A 12573-nucleotide genomic window follows, 5' to 3' on the forward strand; every position below is an offset into this window, starting at 1 on the left:
AAAACATGACATTTAACACGTCAAGTTTATGCACAATTGTCGCGTATATGGAGCAACACTTAGCGAAAAGTTGGAAAGCCAAGTATCTCTAACCTGTTACCTAATTGCGGGTTTTACCTTTATTTATTAGTGACTAGTGATATGATATCTGGATTTAATTTTTCTAATCAAGTATACTATAAGCATTATATTTTTTGTTTTTTGAAAGAATACTATAAGCATTAATTGATTTACAAGTTGAAAGAAAGTTCTAAAACTAAGTAAAAAACAAAATGACAAATTAATAGAGAAGAGTGAATAGAATGGCTTGATTATTATTCATCAATAGGTAGAGTATTTATACAAAACCTAAGAACATAAGATATGAAACAATCTTCCTAAAAGATATACTTAAATAATATCTTAACATATAATAAACCTAAATATATTATTCTCCTAATAAGATCAATACAGAAAATATATCACACATATATTTTCCGATATTATCTCTAACACAAAATTAATTAAAATCACTATTTCTATTAACAAAAACAAAACAACAATTAATGCAAGTCTGCAACTCTCTAATCTATATAATTATATATAGCAAATTGCTCATATTCGCCGACTCGCCGTAGTCTACATTGATGTATCGATTTCATGGCCCCAATAAAATATACGGTGCACGGCGGCTAATCAAGGCCCATATATTTACATTTTTGAATTAGGTCAACAAAGGCAATAATCCATCCATCTTGTCAAAAATAGTCTTACGGTTTAATGGATTATACGACTTCATCTTTTTTTTTTTTCGGGTTGCTGGTAACAAATCTATTTTTTGTCACAGTATAATTTTATATCTTTTTCTATGAATTTGTAAAAATTATAAATATTTGATTTTATTAAGATAGACATTGAGATCAAATTGACAATATTCTATACGAGTACATATGATTTTTTTTGAGTAAACATGGAGTAAATATCTTTTTTTTGAAAACAAATATGGAGTAGCTTTGATTATAATCGAAATGAACACATACAACTTTTGATTTAAGAATAATTACTCAAATGAGCCTTAATTGAGGCTTCAAATTTTTTTTAACGTTATAGGGAAACATAATAGAGCTTCTCAAGCTTTTAAGCGGGGAAAAATGTGCAAACAAATATTTTTTGGGTACATATATCTGCACACTATTCATAAGAGCTCTTTCAAACTTTTTTATTTTATTTTATTTTTTATTTTATAAAAAAATGATAGGAACGTAATAGGAAAAAAAAGTAAAGAGTTTTTAAATGAGGACAAATATTTTTAAGTATGTTGATGTCTGCACATTATTTAATTATAAGAACTATCTCCATTTGTTTTTTTTTATTATTATTATAATAAATGAACTTCTCAAACTTTTAAATTAAGGCTAATATGTAAACAAACATTTTTTAAGAGTATAAATATTCACACACTTTTTATAAATACTCTTTCAAACATTTTAAATGATATATATATATATATATTCTTAAACAGAGAGTGAGGGATAGCTCAAGTAATTAGAGCTCCCCTCCTGGTTCCAAGGTATCTTGGGACTGATTCTCATTGCTCTTGTGGCTCTCTAAACAGCAAAAAAAATAAAAAAATAAAAATAAAAATAAAATAAAATAATAAAAAAATAATTCTTAAACAATTTTGTCCCTACCCTAATCTTCCTATATATATAGGCTTTTGTTTCACGTTTTGTTATAAGCAAAAATTTAAAGAGAGTCTTGTAAGAGAGAAAATATGGCGTCTACTCCCGGTATCTTTTCCCACTGGCCATGGGAACCTCTTGGTAACTTCAAGGTATTCAATTTCTCTTATATCTTTGTCATTTGCTATTTATTTCTCTAGTTGTTTTTACAAATGCATAAACTATATTGATTATATTGTGCAATTCTAATACTTTATATAGAAGTTTTTTGCATGAGCAAGCTATGAAGGACTCGAAAACCAAATAATACTTAGTTAAATGGTAATGATTTTGTATCTAGCAACGAACCTTGAGATTGTGTATACAATCCCAAACAATCCTACTAGGCTACTACGGACATTTTGGAGTGAACGTTTATTTATCCCTTCGTCTACCTCTTAGAATTTCCGGATTGAGTTGACTTATGTATGAGATCTCATTCCACTAGTATAGTGACATGTATGATGAGATTTTACTCTAACTAATGCAATGCACGATTTACAATTAATAATATTAATTTATAGATAATTAAGAATTAATTTAGTAAATACGAGTAAGTGTTAGTGGACTACATTTATTAACAAATGCATCATTATTGCACTAACAACCAATACAAATATAATTGGAATGTACTCCCTCCATCCCAAAAAGAACGACCTATTTGGGTTTATTACGCGGGTATTAAGGAAGTTAAGTAAAAAGAAGTAAAAGTATATTGGAAAGATAAATTTACATGGGGTTTGTAAAAAAATAGAGAGAGAAAGTAATAAAATAACATGGAAAATTAAATTTTTATATGGGGAAGCTAATTTTGCACAAATATTGTAGCAAATTGGTGGGTGTTTTAATGCAAATGGATCATTATTTTTGAGACAAAGTTTAAGCCAAATGGGTCGTTCTTTTTGGGACGGAGGGAGTAGTTTAGTAGTGTGTTTTTGATCAACATTATATATCATTAATTCATTATCATATCTCTTATTGTTTCAAACCATTTTTTCTTGTGGAGTTAAGTTTAGAATTGAAGGAAAGAAAATAACTTATCGTAACACCCTAAGTCCCTAATGTAAATTTCAACTATATATAAAATTTTCTCTACATATTGGTTTTGAGACACCAAAAAAAAAAAAAAAAAAAAAAAAAATTCAATTTTGGAATGTTCTAATAAAACCTACTTTTTGAAATATATATTAAGGGTTTGTTCGGCAAAATTAGCTGTAGCTGTTGGCTATTAGCTTTTGCGTAGCTGTGAGCTGTAGAGATAGCTGTGAGCTGTCAAGTAGTAGCTGTTAAAGATCAGCTGTTAAGGTATCGGTTCATACTAGGAGTGTTCGGTAAAAGTAGCGATTGAAACTATAAAATACGGTCATTATTATTATTATTATTACTACTACTACTATTATTACTATTATTACTATTATTATTGTTATTATTATTATTATTGTGACGTGCTATGTATCAAATGTTTAATAATTTTAAATATTACATAGTATAATATATATTCCTAATAAATAACCAATTTTAAAAAATAAGATTAAAAAAAAAATTCCTCATAAAATGAAAGGAAAAAAATATATATATATATGAATAGAAAATTTTGATATTATGGTTCACTGAAACAAATAACACTGAGTCAAAAAGATAAAAACATATATATATTAAAAAAAAAAAAAAAAACAAGAGTTCATTATATTAAAAAAAATAATAAAAATAGAAGAGTTCATCATAAAAAAAAAAATAAAAAAAAGCTATCTTTGAAGGTAGTTGAACACTACTTTACAATTTCAAAAGCTATCTTTTTTAGCTTTCAACAACAGATTCATACTTAAAAAGCTACCTCTATCTTTAACAGCTAATTAAAACACTAATTCACCAAACACTAATATTATTTGAAGGTAGTGTTTTGACTAGCTCTAAAAGCTAATGCCGAACATGCCCTAATAATGGGTAATGTTATATGTAGCCCTTTAAGAGCTATATATAAGCATTTAATATATTCTCGGAAATGGAATAAAATTAGGAATTTATGACAATGCCTCAAAAAAAAAAAAAAAAAAAAAAAATTTATGACAAAAACACGAGTAAATTAGTGTAATTAGCGTTTATATTTTCATGATAATCTAACTTTACACAATTTTCTAGTGTGTTTTTAATGCTTATAAGGGCTATGTAAAACATTTTCTATTTATAAGCTAACAAAGTATTAAGTCAGGCAAGCCTTACCTAATACTTCGTACGACGATACCAACCTTTCGATGTTTACCCTCCCAAACAATACTTCCCTCTCTATTACTTTCTTTCTCCTCCATTAATGGCGATTTTCCCGACTCCGGCGCTGACCATCGCCATTGTTTCTATCTCCTCAACTTAATTATCTGGATATGTCGTATTCTTGCCATCATCTTGACGAAGTTTTCGGCAATTCAACCTCCATTTCTCCGCGGTTTGCTCACACTTCAGTTATTCATTATTGCATCAATTTTTTTTTGAAAACCATTATTGCATCAATTTTAGTATAAGTTCATCAAATAATTGCATTTAGCTTAATTTAAACTTTAGATATCACAACTTGTCATACATTATTTCTCCTTTTTTTTTTGAGGGAATACTGTTAGAGGATACCATGTTAGTGGACCAACTCAACCAAAAGCTTAAGCTAATGGTTGAGGCCCAAAAATATGTTTTATACCCTATCACTCCCCCTCACATGAAATACCCTTTGGGCTTGAAATGTGGATGCAACACAGGCCCACCCATACCTGGTGCGAATTAATTCCACTTTGAAGGAGGGGTGTATGAGATTTTTGAACTCGTGACCTTTGTGTGATGTTGGCTCTTGATACCATGTTAGTGGACCAACTCAACCAAAAGCTTAAGCTAATGGTTGAGGCCCAGGAATATGTTTTATACACTATCAAATACATTATTTCTCCTTAAATTGGTTTATTTAGGTTTAATATCTTAAAATTATTAATGATATCATCTTTGGTTTAAAATATGTCCTCTAATAAAATGATGGTATCTTTCATTGTTCAGAATATGTCATTTATTATTGTTCTTATTACATCCTCTATTGTTATGAATATATCATCTATTGAAGAAATGATACCAGTATCCTTTATTGTGCCAAATATATCCTCTATTATTCTCTTTGGATTTTAATATGTCCTTTATTGAAATAACGATATCCTCTTTCGCTCTAAATATGTTCTCTTTGTAATAATTGATATATGTTGAGCGTTCGAAAAAGTTTACTCATAAATAATACCCAAAATTGCAAATAATAAAAATCAGAGGTAGTATTTAAATTTTAGGTTGGATGATATCGTTCATTATTTAGATGATATCATATAACGGCTAGATGATATCATCTATTGGGGGTCTATGATAATATCATTTAAATTTTGACGAGTATTTTTTAGCAAATAATAATATGATGGAGTATTATTTTTACATGTTCTCTTTGTCTAAACAAGGTGTTCTGATCCATTTAAAGGAAGATAGTAGTATTCTAATAAGTGTTATACTTTGACTGACACATAATTTCAAGCAATTTAATTGACTTAAATAAAATAAGAGGTACTCGTAAAAAAAAAAAAGAGGTATTCAAAAATTACGGAGTATAAAAGAAAGATAGTAGTGTTAATACTTTATTAAAAAGTAATGAATGTAAGAGGAGAGAGATAAAAAAAAAAAGTAATAGTGGGTTTAGATGGGGATCATGAGAGGAAAGAGATATATTAAAATATAGCTTTTTGCCAAAAAAAGGAAGTGTAACACTTATTTAAACACGACCGCATTTGGTAAGTGTAACACTTAATAAAACACTGAGGGAATATTAGTTCCTAGTCGGATCTAATATGATTTGAATGTATCTGTGGTGTGATCTGGTATGTTTTCAAAAGAACGTCCATATTTTACGTAAACCCCATTCTCTACGCCATGCCACCCACTCAACTATTCATTACGCCACGTGACTCTCCTTTCTATTTGTTTTTCATTGCATGTCATGAACTAAATATTACGAGTACTATGTAGCAAATAACAATATGAACAACGAATTTAATTACAAGAAAATTGAATCATAAATTACAATGTAGATAAATTTATTCTAATAATCCAGGGCATCGCCCGGGCCCAAAAAATAGTTATAGAATTATAGAATTTAAAATATGAAATGTCCTATCTGAATATTTTCTATCCGGTCAATTCTTATTAGTTATGATATTATCAAACAAACACTTAAATTAAGTATTCCCACTGTGTCTATATTAAGTGTCCTATTTCGATAGTACATAGTAGAGGTGATCATTGTGCGAGCTGTAAAATCTGCCCACTTCTCGGGCCAGGTCAAGTCGGGCGAAGCTTTGTGCCAAAATTTTTATGCCCAAACCCGTCTAAAATGACTGGATCGTGGAGGCTTTTCGGGCCGAACAAAAAAAATCAACTAAAAATGCATAAAACCGCATTCCCAAACCCACCGAAAAAAATAAAGTTATTGAACTTATTAGAACCTATCTGAACTTAACTGAACCTATATGAACTTATTACACCAGAAATAAGTGAAAATAAGGTGAATAGAACATACCCTAAGTTGTTGTTGTTATTATTATTATTATTATTATTATTATTATTATTATCATTATTATTATTATATTATTATTATTATTAATCAGGAACCTCATTATAAAACACATATATGTCATCAAAAGCCAACATATAATAGTTATTATATATATATATATATATATATATATATATATATATATATATATATATATATATATATATATATATATATATATATATATATATATATATATATATATATATATATATATATATATATATATATATATATATATATATATATACATATATATATACATATACATATACATATACAACTGAAAATATTTAATTAATTTAAACTTAAAAATCTTATTCGCCAATTTTTCTTACGTGGCATTTGAATTATTTAATTTTAAAAGAAATTAATAATCTCTTATTCAATTGGCTACTACTAAGATTTATAATCCTACATGGCGCGCTGAGAAAATTAGATCCTACGTGGCTCTCTAAAAACTTGGGAAAAAACTCCCCTCCTTATATAAGAACCCTTTCTTATAATCTAAACTTGTTCCTATGTTCTAAATTTTTTTTAACTTATATTTTAAAGTTTTTCATATATTCTAAAAGTTTTCTACTTATGTTCCAAATTTTTTTCCAATGTTCAAAATTGTTTTTTAGATTATGTCCTAAATTATTTTTTTCAGCTTATGTTCAAAAACATTTCTACTTATGTTCCAAATTATTTTCAATGTTCTAAATTTGTTCCTATGTTCTAAATTAATTTTTCAGCTTATGTTCTAAATTTTATCCTATGTTCTAAATTATTTTTTCAACTTATGTTATTAATTTTTACCTATGCTATAAATCATTTTTTCAACTTATGTTCTAAATTATTTTTCTTATGTTCTAACATTTTTAGTTGCTTATGTTCTAAATTTTGCTATCTTCGAAAATATTTTTCTTATGTTCTAAAGTTTTTAGCTTATGTTCTAAATTTTTGCAGCTTTATGTTCTAAAATTTTACATATGTTCTAAATTTATCTTATGTTCTAACATTTTTGGTTACTTATGTTCTAAATTTTGCTGTCTTCGAAATTATTTTTCTTATGTTCTAACATTTTTGGTTGCTTATGTTCTAAATTTTGCTATCTTCGAAATTAATTTTTTTATGTTCTAAAATTTTCTGCTTATATTCTAAATTTTTTCAGCTTATGTTCTAAAATTTTACCTATGTTTAAAATTTTTTTCCATGTTCTAAATTTTTTTATATGTTCTAAATACGAAATTCTCAAAATTACAGAAATGCCATTACTAAAGAATCATTTTAGATGGTTAGATCAAAATTAATAAAGGGCTGAAATTGATTCTTATATAAGATTGGGTTTATATATAGAGGAGGGTTCTTACATGAGCCTTCCTCTATATATATATATATATATATATATATATATATATATATATATATATATATATATATATATATATTAATTAGATTTTTTATGATTCATCAAAAGCCAACCCCTTGAAATCCTTTACGTCCCACACTCCACCCCCGAAACCCTCAACCGCCTTTCCCCGACCTATCCCCCCTCAAAGAGATGTGAGATGGGTCATGGACTCATGGTGGTTTCGAGGGTAGAGGAGGGGAAGTGGTGGTTATGGACTTATGGTGGTCTTCATGGGGTTAGAAAGGTGGTTTTAATTTCGAGTAGTTACGATGGGTTTTAGGCCAATGAGGGATGGTTTTGGATCAAGTGAGTAATTTTCAGGTGGTTATGGTGGGGTTTGTAAGGGTGACTCTTAGGAAATTATATTTTTATTAGAATAAGATTAGCGCAGTCTTGTTTGAAGACTTTAATGCATTGCCACATCAGTTATTAGGTTATTTTTTTAATTTATAATTATATTAAGATTCTTTAAGACTTGATTAGATTTATCTCTTCATTCTTTAGACTCATGCGTGGAATATTAACTGTAAATTAAAATAACCTTTACTGATGACTGACTAGTTGATTTTATTATTCGGGCTGCAGTACCTTTTAGTGGCACCATGGGTAATTAACAGTATATACTTGTACTTAGTCAAAACAGAGGAGATAAAACCGTTTTACCTATTTGTTCTCTTTATTATGCTATGGAGGATGCTTCACCAGCAGCTATGGATAAGTCTCTCTCGATATCGAACTGCAAAAGGCAACAACCTTATTGTCGATAGGAGTATCGACTTTGAGCAAGTTGACAGGGAAAGCAAATGGTTACATTTTCTTAAATTTTATTCTGTTTTCGTTGTACAAGTATGTGTATATGACACCTTTTATTTATGTGTTAAATAACTTATTAAATTATTTAATCAGGGATGACCAAATTCTGCTTAATGGGATCATATTCTATATTGCATATTGGGGGATAGATGTTGTAAAGAACATGCCTTTATGGAGAATGGATGGTCTTCTTCAAGTTACCATACTCCACATTGGTCCTGTTGAGTTCCTTTATTATTGGCTACATCGCGCTCTACACCATCACTTCCTTTACTCTCGCTACCACTCTCATCACCATTCTTCTATTGTGACTCAACCCCATACTGGTAAGTCGTTACATAATCATCGTCAATGGCAATTGTAACAATCAAACATCTTAATAACATTATTACAGTTACACAAGTTAATAACGGACACATGATAATATAGATCTATTTCTTAAAATTGTATTTTTTTTTAATGTGGGACAATTATATTTGTGGTTGCAGCTGTGATTCATCCATTTGTTGAACTAATAGCATATTATGCTATCTTTTTATCACCATTGGTGGTAACGACATTCATGCGAACTATCTCTATAGCTACTGTGGCAGTGTATATTACTTACATCGACTTGATGAACAGCATGGGTCATTGCAACTTTGAAGTCATTCCGAAATGGGTGTTTGATATGGTTCCTCCACTCAAATATCTCATGTACACTCCCTCGTAAGTAACTTAACATGTACAATACAATTCTCTAATTCAAAACGCACAAAAGTAATAAGACACTGTTTTGTACGACTTATGCAAATTAAATAAGTTTAGGCAAATAAGTCGAACAAAACAAATCCTAGAGTAGCACTGCATATTATATATCCTAGACTAAAAGCAAGTCATATGCATAATTCTTACTTTTAGTTTTAGTAGTCTGTTTTGATGCAATGCATACTTTTTTGTGCTTTGACAGGTATCACTCTTTGCATCACACTCGTTTTAGGACAAATTATTCTCTTTTTATGCCATTTTATGATTATATCTATGGAACAATGGATGAATCATCGGATAAAGTTTATGAAACTTCTCTGAAGAAGTCCGAAGATGTTCCGGATGTGGCTCACCTTACACATCTGACTACGCTACAGTCTGTCTATCATCTCCGGCTTGGGTTTGCTTCATTTGCCTCAAAGCCCTTGAACTCCAAATGGTACATGTGGCTCATTTGGCCTCTAACATGTTGGACCGCGGTCATAACTTGGGCATATGGTAGGACATTCATCGTCGAAAAAAACACATTTAAGAAGCTTAAGGCACAATTATGGGTTGTACCGCGCTTTAAGAATGAAGTGAGCAACTTTCACAAAGCCTTATTACATTTCTATATGATCGAGTATGACATATAGATATCGAACTAACATATTTTGTTGCGAATTTGGTGTAGTATCTCTTACAAACGAAGCGAGAGAGTATTAACAAGTTGATTGAAGAAGCCATACTAGAGGCAGAGGAGAAAGGAATCAAAGTAGTGAGCTTAGGACTTTTAAATCAGGCAAGTTATGATTCTTTTATCTTATGTTATGTTAATTAATAATGAAAATATAGCTACTTTAATCTCTGATCTATCACTAATTACTTTTCAGGGGGAAGATTTCAATAGAAATGGCGAAATTTACTTGGAAAGGCACCCTAAGCTCAAAGTGAAAGTGGTAGATGGTAGTAGCTTAGTAGTCGCGGTGGTGCTTAATAGCATTCCAGTGGGAACTTCCCAGGTTATGTTTAGGGGTAGGCTCTCGAAGGTTGCTTATTCAATTGTTTCGGCGCTATGTCACAAGGGCATCCAGGTAGTATAAATTTGTGCCATTTAAGGTCATATAGTATATATTGTGGTAAAACTCCAATAATATCCACATTGATGTGATGAATTTCAGTAAATAAATACAAGTACATAAAATTAACGTATGCTTTTATATCTTATTTAGGTTACTACCATAAGAAAAGTTGAATATGAGAAGCTTAAAAAGTCTTTAACAACAGAAGATAGCTCCAATCTTGTTTATATAACAAATGGTTTCAATCATAAGGTATGCCTTTGCTCTTTTAATTTTCCAAGTATTAAAATCAAAAGCTAAGGTACAATGGCTACTAAATTCTTGTAACCATTGTACATAAAATTTTTATATTCTAGTAGTCTTGGAGATGATATATTTTCTATTCGATGCAGGTATGGTTAGTCGGAGATGATTTTACTAAAGACGAGCAGTCTATGGCATCGAAGGGAACTGTATTTGTTCCTTTCTCTCAATTCCCTCCCAAGAAAACAAGAGATGATTGCTTCTATCTCAACACACCATCATTGGTGGCTCCTAAATCTTTTGAAAACTTGCATTCTTGTGAGGTTTGTTCTTTGTTTCCCCATTTATTAAATACATTAGTTAGTCATCCTAATCGAGTACTAATTTCTCAAACGAAGCTCTAAATTGCTTGTTTTCGGGTGTATGTGTACATAAGCAGAATTGGCTGCCAAGAAGGGTGATTAGTGCTTGGCGTGTGGCGGGAATTGTACATGCTTTAGAAGGATGGAATGTGAATGAATGTGGTGATGAGCTTTTCGACGTTGACAAGATATGGGAAGCTTCCCTTCAACATGGATTTCTTCCATCAAAGACACTTGCTTAGCCATACTGGCTACAACATTAAAAAAAAATCTATTAAGTATTACTTGAATAAGATTAGAAAGCTCAAGTAGTGTTCAATGTATTGATGCACATTGTGACTTATGAGTCCATTAAACTTTGCTATATATTGTGTATATGGCAAAATGTCGTAAATGGATTAAGGGAGTTGTAATGGTACTCATGATATTAAGAGCATTTCTATAATTAAGATTATTGTGGTAAAAAATCTCGTCTGACAAAAAACATATTGAATGAAAAAACTTACTATTAGCTAAATAATAACAACACTAAAAGATGTCTTTTTTTTTTTGTATGGCTGAGGTTACTCAGTCAAGGGTTACTCGAGATGTCGGGGTTACTCAGATTACTCAAGTAAACCCTGATAAAGTAACTCAAGTAACCCCGGCCACACGGTGTGGCCAGCCACGTATAAAAATTTATGGACTAAGGGCCTGTTCCCATTTACTTTATTTCAGTTTAGTTCAGTTCAGCTTCAATCAGTTTAGTTCAGTTCAGTTCAGCTCCAATCAGTTCAGTTCAGTTCAGCTCCAATCAGTTTAGTTCAGCTCAGTTCAGTAAATGTGAACAAGCCCTAAGAGTATCATAGAGTTTGCATTTAAGTGTTAAGACTCTTAATTAAGAGGGTAATCGCCTAAATACAGAAACTTTTCATAGGAAACTTTTCTACCAGTCCATATATAAGGCAATACAAGTACATACTAGGAAGTAGGAAGTAATAAAATTTTATTGAGCAAAGCGTCTTGACTCTTGATACGGGAACTCGATAGTTACAAGTAATTAGCAAGTTATACAAATAATAGTTTCCACCCTAATTACAAATAAAGCTAAATATTATAAGAACATATATATACTCATTTAAAATAAATGATGAGATCTATTTAGTACTTAGTACAGTCTGTTGGAGCAAAAGAAACCTGCTTATCTTTTAAATCATACCCAACCTCGAAATTAACTTGTGCAATGTTCCCAAATATTGGAGTACTATCCGTAACCATCATTGCCAAGCAACTCACATCATCCTCAATTTCGCAAAAAGTATTGATTTCCTTTAACACAACTTCGGCCCCTTGAAATTGGAATATCACGTCTGGAGGGCTAAACTGCTTCCCTGATGATGAGCTTGTATTATAACAAAGGTCATAAGTTTCCAACGGGCTCGGTATCGTGTTAAGTCCGATGGCACTCTTCAAAGAATACTTCAAACTGATGTATGTATTAGTTGGAAGCATTGTAAGAGTGGTACCAGAGTCGATGATTATGCCCAACCCCGAGTTGAGTTATTTTTATCCCCAACACTAATGCCATTGAGAGTGAGGTTGTAATATGTAGGTTCTATTCCAGTTAACCCTACTTGGAAGGGAGTAGACA

The 12573-nt window shown here is 30.4% G+C and overlaps 1 protein-coding gene and 1 pseudogene across 1 annotated transcript; one reads left to right on the top strand and one right to left on the bottom strand.

Moving 5' to 3' along the window:
* The first annotated feature begins 1753 nt into the window (after positions 1-1753).
* Positions 1754-11191, top strand: LOC145602782 (very-long-chain aldehyde decarbonylase CER1-like). Its single transcript, XM_081658937.1, has 10 exons — positions 1754-1813; positions 8303-8523; positions 8624-8856; positions 9019-9238; positions 9480-9855; positions 9951-10058; positions 10150-10350; positions 10489-10590; positions 10731-10904; positions 11021-11191. Exons 1-10 carry the CDS (start codon positions 1754-1756, stop codon positions 11183-11185), a joined length of 1860 nt encoding a protein of 619 aa, XP_081515063.1. The 3' UTR covers positions 11186-11191.
* An 892-nt stretch (positions 11192-12083) lies between these two features.
* The window catches only part of LOC145600731 (aspartic proteinase CDR1 pseudogene), a 50079-nt pseudogene continuing 49589 nt past the window's right edge, over positions 12084-12573 (bottom strand).

The sequence above is a fragment of the Chenopodium album genome, chromosome 21 (genome assembly GCF_948465745.1).
Source record: "Chenopodium album chromosome 21, dcCheAlbu1.1, whole genome shotgun sequence".
Taxonomy (NCBI): Eukaryota; Viridiplantae; Streptophyta; class Magnoliopsida; order Caryophyllales; family Amaranthaceae; genus Chenopodium; species Chenopodium album.